At 38.1% G+C, this 22,054-nt stretch overlaps 1 protein-coding gene across 1 annotated transcript in view; it reads right to left on the bottom strand.

Moving 5' to 3' along the window:
- Nucleotides 1–9,361: 9,361 nt before the first annotated feature.
- LOC124775441 overlaps nucleotides 9,362–22,054 on the bottom strand; it is a 55,038-nt gene continuing 42,345 nt past the window's right edge. Inside the window, exons 3-6 of the mRNA XM_047250273.1 lie at nucleotides 14,159–14,547; nucleotides 11,661–11,781; nucleotides 9,519–9,699; nucleotides 9,362–9,419 (exon numbers count right to left, since the gene is read on the bottom strand). Of these exons, the coding sequence (XP_047106229.1) occupies nucleotides 9,362–9,419; nucleotides 9,519–9,699; nucleotides 11,661–11,781; nucleotides 14,159–14,547 (749 nt within the window). The remainder of the gene's footprint in view (nucleotides 9,420–9,518; nucleotides 9,700–11,660; nucleotides 11,782–14,158; nucleotides 14,548–22,054) is intronic.

Here is a 22,054-nt window from a genome sequence, read left to right as displayed (position 1 = left end):
GGAGGTCCAACACAATATTAGGACATATACTGTGACTTTTGTCACCTCTTTGTAATCTAAATAAAATTTTCTGTTTTGCAGAGGAACTTTTTTAAGTTCTAGTTGAATGCACTATGTCAGAAAGTTGTGTGTTCCCTCTGCCATCTGCAACTGTGAGCATTGTTTGATATGTTCTGGAGCACTAGAAGCAGCCTACCATGGAATTACAAGCAGCCTGTTGGTGTAGGATTTCAGTCAGTCTGTGCGAGGTTACAAATCATTTCAGTTGTTTGAGATAGGAAGTAAAACAGTTTGCCACCGATGGCTGTGTTTGAGAGATGCAGTATACCAGACGAGACATTGTTCACATTTTGCGGAAATTCGTGAAATTGGCTGTATGAATGAGGTTTAAATGTGATATAAAAAGCCTGGTATTTTAACATATCTTACATATGAGTATAACTGTACTAACCAGCTAATAATTAATATAATTCATAAATACACTGATGGAAAACAAATTGCAACACCAAAAAATTATTACTGTAGAGTAATGAAATACATTTGTCGAGGTGACATATTTAAGTGATTAACACTGCAAGATCGCAGGTTAATGTAAGCATGAGATAAGCCACTGCAAATGTGAAATGGCAGTAGATTAATAACCAGTCCATGTAACCAACAGGCTGTTGGATGTAAACATGCAAATGTGCATGCACTGTGTTGTACAGGTGCTGGATGTCAGTTTGTGGGATGGAGCTCTATGCTTTTTGCACTTGGTCAGTCAATACAGGGTCAGTTAGGTTAAGGCTGTTTGTGGTTGACACTGGAGTTGTCATTCGATTATGTCCGATGTCCCATATATGCTCAACTGGAGACAGATCTGGTGATCAAGCAGGCCAAGGCAACATGTCCACACACTGTACAGCATATTGGATTACAACAATGGAATGTGTGTTAACCTGTTGGGAAACACCCCTGGAATGCTCTTCATGAATGCAGCACAACAGGTTGAATCACTAGACTGATTTACAAATCTGGATCAGGGTGTGTGGGATAACCATTGGAGTGCTCCTGCTGCCATATAAAACTGCACCCCAGACCATAACTCCAGGTATAGGTGCAATGTGTGTAGCATGCAGAAAGGTTGGTTGCAACTCCTCCACTGCCCTCCTCCTAACCAACACACAGCCATCACTGGCACCGAGGCCTGAACCAGCTTTCAACTGAAAACACAACAGACCTACACCCCGCCTTCCAATGATCTCTCACTTGATACCACTGAAGTCGTAAGTGGCAGTGGTCTGGGGTCACTGGATGCACACAACAGGGCATCTGGCTTGGAGCTGTCATTGAAGCAATGATTTTGTAACAGTTTGTTGTGTCACTGTGGTGCCAAATGGCTGCTAAAATTGGTGCTGCAGATGCAGTACGATGCACCAAAGCCTTACAGTGAACACAGTCTCCCCTCTCACTATTGTCACATGGCCTTATGGAGTCCAATCCTCCTGCAACCGTACATTCTCGTGACCATCACTGTCAGCAATCACACACAGTGGCTATATTCCTGCAAAGCATTACTGCAATATTGCAGAATGGCCATCCAGCTTCTCGTTGCCCTATTGCATGGCCTCATTCAAACTCAGTGAGGTGTTGATAATGTTGCCTTTGTCACCTTAAAGGCATTCTTGACTAACATCAACTCACCACATCCAATCTCAAAGGTAACTAATACTCATGACCATTACAGTATATATTTAAAGCAAACCTAATTTGCGTGCTCACAGTGCCACTCTTATGTGACGTGTGTGAAATTTTAATGGACATCATCTTTCAGATGTAAAAACATGCCTACCAACTTCCATTTATGTACACAACTCCTTCTTGGTGTTGCAATTTGTTTCTGTCAATGTATGAACATGGACAAATTGTAGACTTTCTGAAGTGTGTCAGGTACTGTCTGTTATTCTGATGCAAAAGGTTTTGCTTTCGATAAGGAATTATAATATAAACTCTTTTAGAAGAACTGATTTTACATTGTTTACCACAGAGCATATGTTACTGTCAAAGTACTGTTTTTAAGCACGTGGAGCTCGAATGTCAATGAGCAGACTGAAGATGACAGGCAATGTTTTGTGACTATTTTCAGATTATCTACTTGAGTAGTCGGCAGGCTCTTGAACTATGAGTGAAAGATGAACCAGGCTAATAAAAACCTTAGCAAACTGTTACTGAATACTGAATTAAATCTAACTATGTGACTAATACTGACAGTGGTTAGGTTCATTTCCAAAGAATATAAGCAACTTCACTACACTGACACCACTCCATAGTCACTATTATCTTGAGTATTTTTACATTTCTTTGAAACCCAAAATGATCGTGCCCCAGACTGGCTTCTATCAGTCATTCCCTTCTCCCTTAGCAAATTCATGTCATAACCATGTTTAAGAACACTGGTAAATCAGTAATACTCTAACCTTTCAGTACAAATCTTGTTCGGCAGCAAAAGAAAAATACTATACAATAAAATCATAACTCAGGGTTTGATTACATTTAAAGAGAAGCTAAAGGAAGAATAATTCAAAGGTATTTACAAATTAGACATTGTACAAGAAAAGTTAAGACCTTTCTAAATATACTTCTACAGATTTTTAATTCTTGCTTTTTCTAACACAGGGTATATATGTGGACAAGAAAAAAAATTCCAGACTTTTCCCACATTTCCTGGTTAAAAATACACCTTTTCCCAGGTGAAAATACACTTTTTCCTGGGTGAAAATACACTATACCCTGAGTGACAGCACATTTATAGTGTTACATGACAATATACTTCACTTTGTAGTTGTAAAACTTACATATCCTTTGACTGATAAAGATTTTATACACTGGTGTGGAACTTACCGGCACTTATGATAATGAAACCCAGCAAAAAATAATGCATTTTGGAAAGATCTTTGATGATGATGATGATGATGATTGGTTTAGTTGGACACTCAACTGCGTGGTCATCAGCGCCCATACAAAGTCCCAATTTTTCACACAGTCCAATTTCTTTACACAGTCCAATTTCTTTACACAGTCCAATTTCTTTACACAGTCCAATTTCTTTACACAGTCCAATTTCTTTACACAGTCCAATTTCTTTACTCAGTCCAATTTCTTTACTCAGTCCAATTTCTTTACTCAGTCCAATTTCTTTACTCAGTCCAATTTCTTTACTCAGTCCAATTTCTTTACTCAGTCCAATTTATCCACTGTCATGAATGACGATGATAATGATGATGATGATGGGGAAAACACAAACATCCAGTTCCCGAGCAGAGAAAATTCCCAACCCGGCCGGGAATCGAACCCATGACCCTGTGATCCAGAGGCAGCAATGCCAGCCACTAGACCACGAGCTGCAAACAATGACCTTTGATGGGCAACAACATGTACACTGCATATTTTTGTACTATGAAAGTACAAATACGAATTCCACCAAATACAGCACAGTAGCTTTCAAACACTGAAATCGAGATTGTGATGCACTTTTGTTAGCCAACCGTAGCTCATGTCACATGACTTGCCAGCCAATGACAGAAGATACGCAGAGCATAGGATGTGATGTAGTCAGCCAATACCAACATAACTATTAAATAGCACGAACACATGACTAGGAAAAGTTACAGTTTAAATTAATTTACATACGTAAAGCTATAGGAAAGCTACGCTTTCACATATAATATTGATCATCAAAAATTTTTTACTGGTCTTTCAGAGGATGTGATTAGGAAGGATCCTAAGAGGACAGCTCAAATTAAAAGCAGCTGAATATTTCTGAGAAACATGACTGTAAATTTCACTGCTGTCCACCAGACATTTCATGGTTTACCTGGCTGAGTAAATGTCTTGGTGAGCTCTTCGACTTTTCTATAGAAAAGCCAGTTATGTGTGAAATTGCTCAAGAAATCACGTCTTACGGTTTTTAAGGTTAATTATACTTTTTTCCATCATTATTGCATAATTTGTAATGTATGAAAAAACAAAAATAAATATTAAAAATTAATCTTGAAGCTTGGTCTGTTATAATGTGTGTTATCCTTTAAAATATATCAAACACAAGTGTGCTGGTAACTTTCAAATAATCGCATTAATGGGCGGTCTTCTGGCTTCAAATTTTTTTTAAGTGGTTGGTTCTCAAAGTGTTAAGTTTTGAATGAGATTCAAATGCTCCACGATTTAAGAAATTCATCACACATTCTCACACATAACATAATTCATCTTGCATAAAACGAAAGTTTGGAAGGTAGGAGACGAGATACTGGCAGAAGTAAAGCTGTAAGACCGGGCGTGAGTTGTGCTTCGGTAGCTCAGATGGTAGAGCACTTGCAAGCGAAAGGCAAAGGTCCCGAGTTCGAGTCTCAGTCGGGCACACAGTTTTAATCTGCCAGGAAGTTTCAAAATGAAATTTACTTTGAAAGTAACAAATCTAAAACCACCATTCACATTATTTTACAGTGAAGTAAGATTCTTTGTTACAATATCGGTTTGTATCAATGAAATTACAAAAATTCAACTGAAAACTAAAACGATGAAAAATACCCAGAATTCTAAAAAAAAGTCTGGTTTTTTCCCCTAATTTTTCCTGGATGAAAAAATTCCTGTGTTTCTTCCCCTATTTCCTGTTGTCCTGGGGCACATATACCCTGTAATACTGACAAGAGCAAAACTGAAGCACATAGCAATCAAAATTTGAATTTGGGACTGAAGAACGTTGTGCCAAGAAACAAGAGCTCCACATAATTCAGGAGTATTTTCCACTCCATTATCAATAAAGTAAATAGTGTAAAAAAAGTTGTCACGAATAAAGCTAACACATGACATGGAATATCATTAAATAAAAAATTAATAACAACCATCAGACAAATGAGATCAGCTTCAGAAATAATGACACACAAAAATTGCTTGCTAAATGCAATAATTAGTTCCTCATAGTGGCTGCACCCGAGGGAATTAACAAAAAGACTGCTGTACATCTGAGCTTTCAGCGAAAGGCCTTCTTCTAAAGTACAAGACACACACACACACACACACACACACACACACACACACACACAGAAGGACAACTCACATGCACATTATCAGTGTCTTTGGCTGAGGGCAGCCTCAATGACCAGAGACAGTGGTTATGTGCATGTGAGTAGTGCTTGTGTGTGTGTGTGTGTGTGTGTGTGTGTGTGTGTGTGTGTGTGTGTGTGCATTCCCTGCAGGACCACCACTCGTGGAAGGATATTGTTGAAACATAGCTTAACCACAGTCTAGGGGACTGTTTTCAGAATGAATTTTCACTCTGCAGAGGACTGTGCACCAACCTGAAACTTTCTGGAAGATTAAAACTGTGTGCAAGACCAGGACTCAAACTTGAGCATCTTGTCATAGATCAATTGAAGAATTCTTTTATCAAAATGGTGAGGAACGAGTCAGATTACAGGTACGTACACATGATTCATGTTAACTGATTTAAACATATTATTTTTTTAATTTTACTCATGAAACTACACGTTTTTGTTTTTTTTTTTTTTTTTTTTTTTTTAAAAAAAAAAAAGAAGGGCTAGTATTTAATAGAAATTCATCCATGGAACACGGGTCTAGAAGAAACGAATGTAGCTTAGATCTCAAATCTGCTTTACTGGTCTTTTATGTTGGCCAAATGATTAAAAATTTTTGTTGCTGAGCCACTGAAACTTTAATAATGGGTTATAAAGGTCATTTTCACTCTATTGTGATGGATTATTTATGATGAATTTCATTAGTGAATACCTGTATTGTGACAGTCCACTAAAAATGCCTAACTCCTTGGAAAGGCACCAACATGACGAATGCAGGTGACCATAACATATTATCCTTACTGTTTAATTTTGTGCAATAAATATTTTCTTTCTAAGTGATAAGTTATTCCACAAAACACTATTGAGTGGAAATATGCAAAATATGTCAGGATTTGATTCACTTGTTTCCAAGGCTAGCAATTATATGAACAGCAAAAGTAGCTGAACTTAACTGTTTGAGACAATCGGTAATATGCTTCTTCCAGTTCAAGTTTTCATTACTACACACAACCAAAAATTTGAAGCATTCTACTCTATTTACTACTGATTCCTGTCATGTGCTACTTCAGTTGTTGATATTACTCTATTTGCTGTATAGAACTGAATACAGTGCTTTTTTCTCCTCTTTTTCAAAATTTAGGAAAAACTCATTTTCAGAGAACCACTTAATAATTCTTTGAAAAACATCATTAACGATCTCTTCTGTTGTTTTGAGATTTTTTATAACACTAGTACAGTCTGCAGCATCTGGTTGTTGAAAATTAAGTAGAAGGTTATTCACATACGTTAAGGTATAGGAGCCAACCGAAAATTGAACACTGTCGGCCTCCCTTTCTGGTTTCTCCCCAGTCGCTAAAATTTTCTACCCTTTCAACATTGTTTGAATTATTCAGCACAACTTTTTGCATTCTGTTTGTTAAGTATGATTCAAACCAGTGTGAGTAAAGCCATTAGTTCCATAAAACTTACATTTTTCTATGACAGTAATATGACCTACATAATCAGTTGTCTTGGAAAGATCACAAAAAATACAAACTGGCACTATTTTATTATTTAAGGTTTGTAATATTTGGTGATTGAATGAAAAATAACATTCTCAGTGGTGTAACCCTTCTGGAATGTAAACAGTGATTTGATAAGTAAATTGTTCCTGCTTAAATGTGAGACTAGTCTTGAAAACATTACTTTTTGGAATATTTTAGAAAAAGATGTGAGTCAAAAACCAGGATGACAATTATTTCTGTCTTTCTTGTCATATTTCCGTCAAGAGGTTTCACAATTCTTATTTTAATCAGTCTGGAAACATTCCCTGCACCAATGATGCATTACATTTTTCACTAAGACATTAAGTTAGAATAACTTTTTCAGAATTCTGTTTGAAATTCCATCAAGATGATACAAGCTTTTGTCATTCTTTCTTTTTTACTGTTATGTTTATAATTCTATTAACAACAGTGAATGATGTTAGTACTACTTCTAGCTCTTTAAAGTTTTGTGGAATGATATTTTTAAGATATTCTCTTGCTTCTTCAACTGAACCACTTAATCCTATTTTTTCTGCTACATTTAGACACTGTATGTTAAAAATACTTGCAACTTGTGAATTATTAGACACAGCATTGTCATTTAGTTTAATTGTTACAATAGCTGGTACACTGACTTGATGTCCTGTCTCCCATCTGCCAATACCCCAAATGATTTTAATCTTATTATGTGCATTATTATTTTATGTCAAGATGTACATACTTTTTGACATTTTAAGGACTTTCCCTAAAATATTATAGTATTCTTTTTTTTTAGTATGCAAGTAATGTCAGATCTCGAATTATTCTGGCCTTTATAAAAATATTCTTCTTCCTCTTCCAAAATATTTTAATTCCCTTTTCTATCCATAGCTTACTTGGTATTTTTTTAAATGGATATTCTGGATAACTTTTTAGGATAGCAACTTTCAAATACTGACACAAATTTACTATCAAATAAATTGAATCTCTTATTTACATTATAATAACATTAGCATCTCTTTTTATATATACCTCATCCCATACCACCTCTTTTTAACTTACTCTAAAATGTTGTGTACTGTAATAAGCTTCACTTCTTTGTGTGAACCTGTAAGGTGTTATATCATTTACTCCAATCAATTAGTCCATTAACAATTGGGAGCACATTGTTTAAGTCTCAGCACAGTAAAAAAATTATCCATCAGGGCCCTACTATCTTGCTGCATGCGAGTTGAAAAACTGACTATTGAAATTAGATTGGAATACCCAAATAATATTTCCAGTTCATATTTATTGTCTGTATCTTTTCAAAAAAATCTACATTTAACTCTCCAAAAACTACCAACTGTTTCTTCTTATCTGACTGGTGCCTGAACAATGCATCTAGATTTCTCATGGACAAGTGCTCTACCGACTGAGCTATCCAGGCATGATACACAAGCTGCTATCACAGCTTTACTTCTGCCAGTGCCTCATCTCCCATCTTCCAAATTTCATGAAGTTCTCCTGCATATCATGGGGAACTAATATTCCTGGAAGAAAGGATATTGTGGAGACATGGCTTAGCCACAGCCTAGCAGTTTGTTTCCAGAATTAAATTTCACTCTGTGCTGGAGTGTGCACTTGCTGGCATATGAGGTACCGACAGAAGTACAGCTGCGAGGGTGGGTCACAAGCCGTGCTTGGACAGCTCAGTCGGTAGAGCTGTAGCCTATGAAAGGCAATAGATCCCAGGTCTGAGCCTCGTACAGCACACAGTTTTAATCTGGAAAGAAGTTTCAAGTATAGCATAATAATAACCCATCCCTCCCTCCTCCCGCCTCTTCCCCCAAATCTCTGTTCATTTTCTTTTTACTTCCAATCAATGATGCAAGACAGATTTCCTTGGAGACTGCACCATGCAGTACTAACACCAATTTATGATAATGGTAACAAGGAAACAATCTACAATTATATATCCACCCCACTTCTTGCAGTCTTTCCAAAGAGAGCAGCATATAATAAAAATAGTATCCACTATTCTCAGCATAATTTGTCAACATCCTCTGAGTCTTGCTTCTGCAAAGTATTCTACACAGAGAAAGCAAATTATGATCTCTCAAAACAAGTCCTGCAAAGGCTAAAACAAGAAAAATTATCCTGTTGCCTTTTCTGTGACTTTGTTAAGTCCTCTGATTGTGTAGACCTTATAACTGAGGCATGAAAATATTATGGCATTACTGGCATGTCTGCCTTCGGGGTCTGGAGGTTAGTATCATGGTTCCTGACATGGAAATTCGAGGTTCAGTTATCAGTGTTCACTTCACAGTGTTCTGAAACGAAAAGATCTGGAAAGGGTCCATTAAGGACAAATGAGATTCTGTTTGCAAAAATATGCAGAAAACTTGACACACAAAACCCCCAAAGAGACACTGAATAAAGAAACCGTGTAACGGACCTTAGGCACACAACAGTGTTTGTTTAGCGATACCAACATTTCTGCATGAATGGAGTCTCACCTCCAACAGAGTCTCACCTTCTTTACAGAAACCAGAACTTAACATTAGAAAATGAGCACCTTGGGGTAAGTAATTCTAAAATAATGGCTAAACAATGAAATAGTTTTTAAAACATCCACACAGATAAAAAAAAAAACTGATTTTCAAAATGAAATTATGATGAAATAATTTTACTAATTACACTATGCACTGAGTGGTAGCAGATACAGACATACATAAAAAAGTGCCATAAATTTTTGAAAAGAGGATCCCTTAATCATTTCTTATGCTGGATGAAAGAATACTCCGCTCAGACGGCACCAGTGTCATCTTTCCTGCAAATGTCTGTATCTGTTGCTGCGGCACAGCTTTGTACACAAGAAATGACAAAGCTCAAAATCAATAATTCTTCCTTCTTTCAGCAATGAAGTATTACATTCTACCAGGGAACACTGAACAACACAAACCATGAGAATAACAAAGTGTTGTCACCTCTCCGTACATGCTGCACTACAGCTATCCCTCGTGATCGTGTCTCAACCAATTTGTTGCGAATGCTGGTCAATTTCTCAACTGATAACTGTTTCAGTCCCTGGAGACGTGATCTGGGAAGACTTTTTCCATTTGCATCAGACTCGACTATTGTAGCTGCAAAATAAATAACAAATAGAATGTTATATTCAATATTCTACCAGTACCATATTTTATGAAATATAAGACACAATTTTTTCTTCAAAACATTGCCTCCAAAATTCATGTGCTCTTATACTCAAAATTAGTATAAAAATGTCCAGAGCTTGATTCAAAATTCTCACCAGTCTTAAAAATGGCCAATCTATCTCTACCTGGCAACAATGGATTCAACTGGCAGTAGCAGCACACCAATGCAACAAAGATGCATTGCGGTGATTCACAAGCTTACTAGCACTGTTTCCTTCCTGTACTGCCATCACGAATCCACAACACTGTCTAACGTATGATGCGTTATTGCAGTCTACAGTACCAGTGAACTTGAACTGAAAGTGATTTGTGTTATCGGTAACAGTACAATATTTTGTTAGTAGCTAAATTCATAATGGTAAAAAGTAAAAAGTATTAATGTGATGTTAATTATAAATTGAAAGTATTAGCATATGCAGAAGAACATGGAAACAGAGCAGCTGAGCACCATTTCAGCCCTCCATCAACAGAAATAACCATTCACGATTGGCAGGCTAGTAAAGAAGAAATGAGGAAGACTACATGTGAAAATAGAGGACTGAATGCAATGTGGCCAAAATTAAAAGATGATGATTTTCAGGGATTTTAAAAGGCAGTTCAGTTTTATAAACTAAGCTTTTTTTTAGTCTAGCTTAGCAATCTAATAACAAAAATAGTAAAAATGTTATTCTTTAAAAAAAAAAACTTGCTTGAAAATTAAGATGTGTCTTACAGTCTGCAGCATCTTATAGTCCATAAAATACAATAATTTAGCTGACATAAAACACTTCTTAAACAGAATAAAATTTATTTCACTTGACATCGCTATTCTGAGTGTCTTTATTGTCAGTGATAACAGACAAAATATTATTAACTAATTTTAGCAGGCTGTATGCGTTAATGCACTGGTTCACAAACTCAAACACAAACCCCTGCTCACACACACACACACACACACACACACACACACACATGCATAAACAAGTAAACCACTTAGGAAGATTGGATGATGACCAGATACTAACTGTAAACTGTAAGAAAACTCTTGGGGCAGTGACTGGTTTCAATAGAAGTTGAAAAATAGTGTGTATGTGTATGTGTGTGTGTGTGTGTGTGTGTGTGTGTGTGTGTGTGTGTCTGTCTGTCTAAAACATTGGACTTATATTCTTTTTTTCCACTTGCTACTAACCTTAGCTTTCAATACTGTTTTGCTAGTATGCTGAGATGGTTATAGACATATTGCTTTCCTGTTAACTTGGCTCTGTGACCATTATCATAAATAAAGGTCATCACTTTCCATTATTAATTGTAACAGTACAGTTGAAACAATGGAAAATAAATATGAAAAGGACAGACTGCTACTCACCACATTGATGAGGCAATGAATGGCACACTGACACAATGGAGAAGACTGTTACTTATTATTCAGCTGTCAGACTTTGTCATTCATCAAACATAGACAAAACAAAACACACATATATGCACACATGCACAGTTCACACACACATCACTGTCATCTCCGGGCACTAAGGCCTGACTCAATAATGTTGCTGTTCTTAATAATATAGTTTTGTTTATGTGTACAGTGACAAACTGAACACAGTGTTGTCTGCTAGCTAAGGTAGATTATGTTGGCAGCACTGAGAAAGCTGTCACTGTCAATTGAGGCTATTCGGTTTCAATCATTACAGCTACTCCCATTAACTATTGCACTAAGCATCTTCTTAGAATATGCAACTGATATTGTTTTGGGAAGCCATATAAAAGATGGATCAAAGTGTGAAGCTAGAATGTGTTGGTGACTTACCTTGGAGATGTAGAAAAAGATGTGTGTGCCCAGTAATGGAAATTATGGAATTTCAGTTTTATATATTAAAAAATATGACAGTATACAAACAAATTCAACATACACTGACACTGACTGCTGGTGCTGTATGGCTTGGCATGACTGGCACTGTCAACAGGCCAAGTGTATCCCGTGGTACGCTGTTCCAGAAGCAGCTTCCATTGACTGTGATTAATACAAGTGATCTGGAAAAACAACAATGGCTCTTCACCAACATGGCCTGAGGGCTCCAATCTTCTAATGAAACTATTATTTGGAAATGCAAACAAACTGTTTTAAAGCAAAGAATGGTTCATAAGAATATGCTTGGACCGCATACAGAGAAATAAAATTTTAGTGTAAAGAACTGTCAAAAAGTGTAGAGTAAACTTGAATACATGTATTCACCAACCACGACAGATCCTACATCATTATTAGAAATCAAAAGCACATAAGTAACTAATCACTAATAATGTTATGGATAAATGCTTAAAATTTCAAACTAACCCACTACTACCAAGAAGAGTATTTTTCCAAAGCTAATAGCGGTTCTGAAGTACACAGATGACAGGCCAGTTTCCAGACTTTTCATTTCTGTTTTCTATTAGCTTGAGTCTATAATTTACTTCTAACTGAATTCTTGAAGATATTCATGTATATCTGACAGCTGATCATCACATATATATTATGTTGGCAATAAGCTTGATAGATGGGCGTGCAATACTGCAATACCACACACAGTTTGCTTGTGTGATGAAAAAGGCTTAAAATTGTGTTTATATGTTGCTGCATTAATATTGACAAAAATGTTATGAACTTGGGTGAAAGGAGGGTTATGACTTTGGTTAAGCAAAACTATCATGTGGAAGATATTGTCATTTAGAATGTCAAATCAGTCATCGTAGTCAAGACTGCATACATTCTCTGTCAGCTACTGCTCATCATGTACAATCGTCCAAACTGATGCTAGAAGGTCGCAATCAACACAATTTCTTCCACTACTGTGTGACATCATTGTAAATTATGACGTGCCTATATGCCTAAATAACATCATTCGTTCCATATACTACTAGTGCTACATGCCAATGTACCACATATGATCAAACGTTTAACAGCATATTCATGTTTTCTGTATGGTAAAGTAGTTGTTGATTTTGTCACTGGAAGCTCATTTGTTAGATATTTTATCAACTGATAATGTATGAAATCACATGATCCACCAGCATTTTGCTGTGATCACTTTCCAGGTTGAAGGAGTGTACTACGAAAATACCACAAAAATGCATAGATTGCTCCCTTAATTTGGGTGTAATTTGTGAATGTGTTTACTACATCTATTAGTTTTGGAAAATAATTATTACAGGCCCATAACATAAAAAATGTACACTAATTATTTATTTATTGTTGCTGTTAATGGCAGGAGAACAGGAATTCTTAATGGTGTAACACTTTTTGTGGTCAATAGTGTTTTCATAAGTAGACCAATATTAGAGAGGTGCAGATGACAATAAAATTGCTGGTTATTGAAAACCCAAGAAGGGTAAAAGAATTATATCAGTAGTGTGACTACTCAACATTACAGGGTAAATCCACAAAACAATCACACTTGAAAAATTACAATAAAACCACTTCATTAAATATCTACATCTAAACAGATACTCCACAAGCCACCATATGGTACATGGTGGAGAGTACCCTGTACCACTACTTGTCATTTCCCCTGCAGTTCCACTCGCAAATAGAGTGAGAGAAAAATGTCGTCTGAACACCTCCACATGAGCCCTAATTTCTCATATGTTATCTTTGCGGTCCTTACGCATGATGTACGTGGGCAGCAGTAGAATCTTTCAGCAGTCAGCTTCAAATGGCAGTTCTCTAAATTTTCTCAATAGTGTTTCTCGAAAAGAACGTCACCTTCCCTTCAGGGATTCCCATTTGAATTACCGATGCATCTCCATGACACTTGTGTGTTGCTTGAACCTACCGTTAACAGATCTAACCACCCACCTCTGAATTGCTTCAATGTCTTCCTTCAATCCGACTTGGTACGGATCCCAAAACTCGAGCAGTACTCAACAATAGGTCGCACCAGTGTCTTGTATGCAGTCTCCTTTACAAGTGAACCACTCTTTCCTAAAATTCTCCCAATAAACCGAAGTCAACCATTTGCCTTGCCTGTCGTAGTTTTCACAAGCTCATATCAACTCATATCGCTTTGCAACGTTATGCCCAGCTATTTAAATGACTTGATTGTGTCAAGCAAGACACTAGTAATACTCTATCTGATCATTACAGGTTTGTTCTTTACTCATCCGCATTAACTTACATTTTTCGACATTTAGGGCTAGCTGCCATTCGTCACACCAACTGGAAATTTTGTCTAAGTCATCTTGTATCTTTTTACAGGCACTCAACTGTAACACTTTACCATACACCATGGCATCATCAGCAAACAACTGCAGATTACTGCCCACCCTGTCCACCAAATCATTGATGTACATAGAGAACAGCAGCAGTCCTGTCACACTTCCCTGCATGTTTATAATCTACGCATATGGAAGCATATAAGAAATACCCACTTACCAGTAAGAAGATCACATCGAGACTGTTGTCTTGGCACATGTGTAGTTCAGTTATAGCATCTCTCACATAGGTTGTGCCCACTTGGACACCTGTCGAGAGATTCACAAAAAATATGGTTCCAGTTTCTGTTCCTACAATAGCTGTATGATGGCAACCCAGAATGCTCTGCCACCACACAACTGCTGTGGGTCGAGCTGCTGAACTACGGCGAGTAGTGAGTGGACTTCCATTGACAGAGCTAGCCAAGCTGCTAGCAGACAATGAAGCAGCAGGGGGAGAGGTGACTGAAGGAAAAACTGTCACTTCTGTCGTAGACCACTGGTGATCTTTGGCTTTAGCACTGTCCACCAAAGCCAGTGCTGGTACAATGACAAGTGTTCCATCACAGCCTGCACATAAAAAGTAATGATTCTATATGCATCATTGTAGAAAGATATGCTATAAAAACTTTTAATTTTTTATACTCTGCAGCCATTACTATTGCAGTGCTCAGTTGTTTCTTTCCGCAGCACTAAGGACAAGGATAAAGCAAGTTCAATAACGGCTAAGCGTATAAGAATTAAAATCCAGTACAGTTCATTCTTAAATTGTATAATAACAAATTGGGAAAAAAACAATTTTATTTTTCAAAAATGAGAACATTTCTCCACACTCGATGATAGTTAACAGCATACAATCAAGATGACAGTATCACCTGACCAATGATTGTGTCTGTCTCTTTCAGAAAAACAATTACACGTAAATATTTATAATCCATGTATCCATTCTTACCATAAAGATATAAAAAAACAACTTGGTTAACAGGCCTACGGAAGTACTTAGTGTCTCATTTCTGACAGCATAAAATCAAGAGCATAACCAGGGTCCGAACTAGGCAACTCAACATTCATGATGAATAGGTCTGGATACACTCACTTGTACTAAATATCTATTACATGTTCTGGATTTCTTCAAATTTATATGTACTTGAAAAATCAGTATGATGCAAGTTAGGTCTGTAAAAAATCTTTGTGGTCCTTATGCGTGATGTACGTGGGCAGCCATAGAATTTGTCTCAAACTTCATTTTCCTATCTTACCGGTCCAGATATTTTCCAGCTGAAAAAAGTAACAACAATAACAGTTTCCAATAAGGGCACTTAACAGATGACCATCAAAAATGTGCTTGTGTTAGGGATGTAATTTGCAAACTGTGAAAAATCAATAACACAAGACATGGAAACAATAATGCCACATATACAGCACTTGAATATAAATGATATAACTCCTGTCTGGGCTAAGAAATTCATGGATGGATGGATGGATGGATTGAAATTGTTGGGCGTTAAACCACGTGGTCATCAGTGCCCTTTGGTTTCAGTAGTTATCTTGTTAAAAAGTACAGGGCACATAACTACAGCAACGGTAATAAAAAATCTCACATCCAATACCCAGAAGATCTATTCATACCATTGTCACACATTAATACCATAAACAAAACAGTGGATGGCATTAAGATGGCTGGTCGATTGCAAAATTAATAGGACGAGCCAGCAACATTAAAACCTTTGTCTAATTAAATTGGGCAGAAGTCCTAATGTAATACAAAATGTCAACAATTTACTTGCTATTGTTTCATCACCGCCTAAAATTGCAGGAAGTCCCTTGGTAAATCAAAGGTTTTCCCCCTATCAGCATGCAAAAACACAATTTCAAAACATGGTGCACTGTGAGTGAGACACCACGATCACTGCAATCCTGTGGATCTTCATGCCTTAAGCATGTGTCATTGGGCAGTGTCTGATATGAAGGTGAGTGAAGACCACTTTGTCTCTCCTTGGAGACTGAAAGGAAGTACACCGTGGTCAAATAGTTGGTTTAAGTGACTGCAGATTCCTGTCCTTTCAAAACTTAACAAATAATGTGAAATATAAAAGTCACCACATTTCAGTAATCAGGGCAAGAAATTTACCCTCCGTGCAGCTTGGCAATCAACAATGAAAGCAATAAGAAAGATTAACCATAATGCTGTACTGCTGTGGGCAGTAGCTGATATTAGACATAACTGGTATTAGGCCAAGCACGAAAACAGTGAAGCAATGTGGCCATTACCTTGTTATGGAGTACCCATTACGAGATTTAAATGCCTACTGTCACAAGTAAGTCTATTTAATGACATGAACTTTGACATGCTGGCACTATGGCAGAGGATGGAAGGTGAGAATAAGCTTCCTGAAACATCATGGACAATCAATGAATTGATGATGTTAATAATCCCAAAAGATTTTATTGAACCATTTTATCTGTCAGCATTTCTTTTCCATCCACTCAGCTCGTGATCTATTTTCATGAACAGCTTAACAAAAAAAACATAAACTTTTCAGTAACTTGTTAACATGTGAGGAGTGAACCTATATCACATCACGGATATAGTTAAAAGATGAAATTGGTTCCTTTTTACTCTAAACTTTTTGTGGGCCACTTTGAGACTTTTTCACTAACTGCCTGGCTGAAGCTTCAATTTTCTCAACACCTTAATAACATTTATTAGGTCATGTTTATCTGCTGAAATTTACGCCATTTCCCTGGACATTGATCACTACCTCACTGAATATTATCTTCTTGATTCAGTTCACAGTGCATCCACCAACAAATTGCTGTATTAAAATTTTCTCATTTACCATTTTCTCTACTTTAAATGTTCTCTTTTCTACAGTCTAGTGAAAATTACATGTTTTTATAAGACTCTATAAACATACCATGATACAAATGCTTTCAAATGACACAACTGTTCCAGGACCTGACCCAGCAAACTTTATAATGGAAGGGGTCTAGCCATGGTATACAGTGACTGTAAACAAACTTCTAAAAAAACAGTGACTGTTGCACAATAGATGTGAAATGAAGCACAAGGCTACAGGCAGAGAGGTGCTAAATGAAATGTGTTTGGCTGTCGAATTAGCAATGTGTGAAGCCTTCAGTGGCTACCATAATTGAATTTATTGAAAAATCTTCCACAAAACCCAAAGAAATCCTGGTCATAAGCAAAAACTGTCAGTGGTACCGAGGTCAGTGTCCAGACACTCATGCATGACACAGAAATTTTAACTGAGGGTAGTAAAGTGAAGGTAGAACCACTTAACTCCATTTTCAAATATTTCTTTTCAGAGGAACTTTCTGGTGTATTCCCACAGTTCATTTCTTGCATTACTACAAATATGTGTGATATAAACATTTATCTCAGTAGGAATGATAAACATCATAAATCACCAAAACAGAACAAGGTCCCAGAGCTTCAATGGAACCCCTTTCAGATTCTATACAAAATTTGTGACTGAGTTAGCCTTTCTTTAAAATAAATTAAACCTTAGATCAACCCCTACCATGAAAAAACCTAAACTTAGAAGTTGGAAGAAAGCAGATCACACTCATCTACAAGATGATACATGAAAATATCACCCATCAACCATAATATCTAGAACAGTATTATCCCAACCACACAAACTAGCATGGATTCCAAAAACATCAGTCATGTGAAATCTAACTCTTACTTTTCTTACACAACACCTCAAACCACCAATCGAGGTGATAAGATGGATTCAATATTTCTTAACTGCTGAAAATCATTTAATTCAGTATCACATCAATGCTCAGTAATATTAGTTTCATCACTTGAAACATCAAACAAAATTTTTTGACTGAAATGGGGATTTATTGGCAGTGAGGAGAGCATACTATTTCAGATGGAAGGTCATTGACACATGTAGGAGTAAGTTCAGATGTGCTCCAAAAAACTGTGCTCAGAATCTTTTCATGTTCTATATTGATTATATTAATGACCTAGTAGACAATATTAGTAGTAACCCCAGATTTTTTGCAGATATTACAGTTCCCTATAATGGAGTTTTGTGTGTGTGTGTGTGTGTGTGTGTGTGTGTGAATTCAAAGTGGTGTAAAGATTGGCTACATTCTTTTTAAATGTTCATAAATGCAAACCTGTGCCCTCCCCAAAATATTGCTCAAAGAGTAACAAGACATAAAGCAGTTATAGCAGAAAGGATAGCGCCATGGACACACTGAAAAAACTTAAAGAAGAGACATCAACTGTTCTGTGAAAGCCTGCTTACAAAGGTTCACAAAGCAGTATTAAGTAAGGAATCTAGGAATATACTACAGCCCCCTACGTATCACTCCCATAGGGACTGCAAAATGCACAGAGGCATTTAAGCAGTCATTCTTCCTGTGTTCCATATGAGAGTGGAATGGGAAGAAATCTTAATACTTACAAGGGAAATCCGCATTGCACCCCCCTCAGATTTAGTGGTTAGTTGGCCCACTGGACAGCCCATCAAATACAGAACACAGACCAAACATGAAAACAGGAAGAAGGTGTACTGAACTGTGGAAAAAAGAAAGAAAAAGAAACAGTAAACATTACAAATTTAATATGTGCAATATCGAGTGACATTAACGAGACTCGGGTCATGGTCATGTGGTCATGGTGTTAAACTGCAAAGGGGGAGGCCTGGTTTCAAATCTGCCTCGTGCCCAACACTTTTTTCACAAAATTATGAACTGTCTGTCCAGTCATTGATGTGCCTGTTCACTGTATTCAATTTTGTGTGTGTTTCGTGGCATAATGTCCATTTGCAATAGAGATGTGTAATGAAGGGACCTCCAGACGTACTTACCTCCTATTTCTTCTACACGGGTACCACATGTTACGCCTCTTGCATTCCATTTTAGACATTTTGAATTCCATCATTGTAACACAGTTCACACCCGTTTATTTGATGTTTTCATTTCTGTGAGAGGTCTATGCGGCATCTCACCAGCCCTCACTACTTATGACATTTACTTGTGACGGTAATATATTCTTACCATATTCTTACCCCATGGCTCATATTCTGTGATGGATAGTGACAGCAGGTGGGATGCTGCAAAGACCTCCCACAGAATTGAAAATAACAAATAAACGAGTGTGAAGTATGTTACGATAGTGGAATTCAAGAGTCAAAACTTCTAAAATGGAACACAAAAGACATAACATATGGTACCTACACAGAAGAAATAGAGGTATGTATGTATGTATGCCTTTGCTGTTGCAAACAGACGTTACTCCATGATACACACAGAAATTTGAATACAGGAAACCAAAATGTCAATAATCAGATGGACAGTTCACAATTTTGTGAAAAAAAATGTTGAGCATAAGCTAGATTTGAAACTGGATCTCCTCGTTTGCAGTCTAACACCATAACCATATAACCACACCCCGAGTCTTGTTAATGATGCTCAATATTACACATATTAAATTTGTAATTTTCACTGTTTCTATTTTTCTTCTTTTTTTCACAGTTTAGTACACGTTCTTCCTGTTTTCATGTTTAATGTGTGTTTATTTTTTGACAGACTATCCAATGGGCCAACTGGCCACTAAATCTAAGGGGGGTGCTATGAGGTGTTGCCCTTGTTAGTACAATTGAAGTACCCTCTGCTATGCACTTCACCGTGATTTGTAAAATATGGGTGTAGATTTAGAATATTTTTCAATGAGATTTTTTTTTCTTTTTTTTTTTTTGGGCGCAAAACTGCTACGGTCATTAGCGCCCGGTCTGTGACTTAGGAAAAGGTAGAAAACGAAACTGGAAACCAGCAGCAATGGGAACGAAACTCAAAAAATTGGAGAAACTAAAAACAGAAGGAAAGCTTAAAAAATCTCTATAGAAGAGGGTTGGTTGTCCCCAAAAAGAGCTTCAAATGACTGACGTCATCTCACTGGGCTCTAATAAACTCGAGAATGCGATCGGCTGAGCGCATGTCATCTGCTAAAATGGAAGATATATCAGGCGACAGCTGTAGACAGGCACGTAACGGAGTAAAATAGGGGCACTCAATTAAAAGGTGTCTTACTGTCCACAGCTGAGAGCAGTGGGGACAGAGTGGGGGAGGATCGCCACTTAAAAGATGTCGATGGCTAAAAAGACAGTGCCCTATCCGGAGTCTAGTTAAAATTACCTCCTCCTGACGACGCGTTCGGGAGGAAGAGGTCCAAGCACAGGGAAGAGCTTTCACGTCCCGCAATTTATTATTGGGAAGTGTCGACCAATGTGCGTGCCATAAAAGAACAACACAATGACATAAAACACTCCGTAGATCTGCGAAGGGAATCGTGCGAATAGCTGGCCAAAGAAGAGAGACTGTAGCCTTGGCCGCTATATCGGCCGCCTCATTTCCACAGATGCAAACGTGTCCTGGGATCCAGAGGAACACCACAGAGACGCCCCCCCAAGTGGAGCAAGCGTAGGCAGTCCTGAATCCGGTGGACCAGAGGGTGGACAGGGTATAGAGCTTGGAGACTGAGGAGAGAGCTGAGAGAATCTGAAGAGATAACATACTGTATCCGCTGATGGCGACGGATGTATTGGACAGCCTGGAGAACAGCGTAAAGCTCCGCAGTATAAACCGAACACTGGTCGGGAAGCCGAAATCGATTTGGGGTGTCGCCAACAATATAGGCACTCCCTACACCAAACGATGTTTTTGAGCCATCAGTGTAAATAAATGTGGCTTCCTTCATTTGTGCACATAGAGCAGAAAATGCCTGACGATAAACAAGTGAAGGGGTACCATCCTTGGGAAACTGACAAAGGTCACGGAGCAGGCAAGTCCGGGGACGGAGCCAAAGCGGTGCTGTACCCCAAGTTGTCAAGAAAGTTTTAGGAAAGTGGAAGCAAAGAGAATGGAGCAGTTGACGGAAGCGGACTCCCGGTGGTAGTAGGGAGGAAGGGCGGTCTGCATACCCTAAATCCAAATCCAAGGAAGCGTGGAAAAAAATGTCATGGGCGGATTAGCAGGCATGGAAGACACATGGCTAGCATAACAACACAAATGGTCTTACTGGGAGAAAAGCGGAAGCCTGTTTCGATGCTCCAAGAGTGGAGGCGATCGAGACAGCCTGGAAGACATCGTTCAAGAAGGCTGGTCCATTGAGAGCTGTACTAGATCGCAAAATCATCCACAAAGAGGGTGCCCGAGACATCAGGAAGGAGACAATCCATAATTGGATTTATGGCAATGGCAAACAGAACAACACTTAGCACGGAGCCCTGGGGTACCCCGTTTTCTTGGGAGAAAGTATGGGAGAGAGTAGTGTGCACCCGCACTCTAAATGTGCGTTCTGCCATAAATTTGCGAAGAAAAAGGGGCAACCGACCGCGAAAGCCCCAAGAGAACAGTGTGTGGAGGATGCCTGTCCTCCAACAGGTATCGTATGCTCTCTCCAGATCAAAAAATATTGCTACTGTTTGGCATTTCCGGAGAAAATTGTTCATGATATAAGTGGAGAGAGCAACAAGATGGTCAACTGCAGAACGATGCTTTCGGAAACCGCATTGGGCAGGTGTTAAAAGACTGTGGGACTCCAGCCACCAAGCTAAACGGCAATTCACCGTACGCTCCAAAACCTTACACACACTACTCGTGAGGGAAATGGGGCAATAGCTAGAGGGGAGATGTTTGTCCTTTCCAGGTTTCGAAACAGGAACGACGATAGCTTCCCGCCATCGTCTGGGAAAAGTACTGTAGGTCCAAATTCGATTATAAAGGCAAAGGAGGTAACGCAGGCTATGGTATGATAAATGCAGCAGCATTTGGATGTGGATACCATCCGGTCCTGGGGCGGAGGAGCGAGAAGAAGAGAGTGCGTGTTGGAGTTCCCGCATGGAGAAAACAGTATTATAGCTTTCGCGATTTTGAGAGGACAAAGCAAGAGGTTGCACTTCCACTGCACGTTTCTTCGGGAGAAACGCTGGCGGGTAATTTGAAGAGCTCAAAATCTCAGCAAAGCGTTGACCCAATGAGTTAGAAATTGCGACGGGGTCCACTAATGTATCATGCGCGACAGTGAGCCCAGAGA

The sequence above is a fragment of the Schistocerca piceifrons genome, chromosome 2 (assembly GCF_021461385.2).
Source record: "Schistocerca piceifrons isolate TAMUIC-IGC-003096 chromosome 2, iqSchPice1.1, whole genome shotgun sequence".
NCBI classification, from domain to species: domain Eukaryota; kingdom Metazoa; phylum Arthropoda; class Insecta; order Orthoptera; family Acrididae; genus Schistocerca; species Schistocerca piceifrons.
The sequence above is the reverse complement of the archived record's forward strand: the minus strand, read 5'-3'. Positions and strand labels throughout refer to the sequence as shown.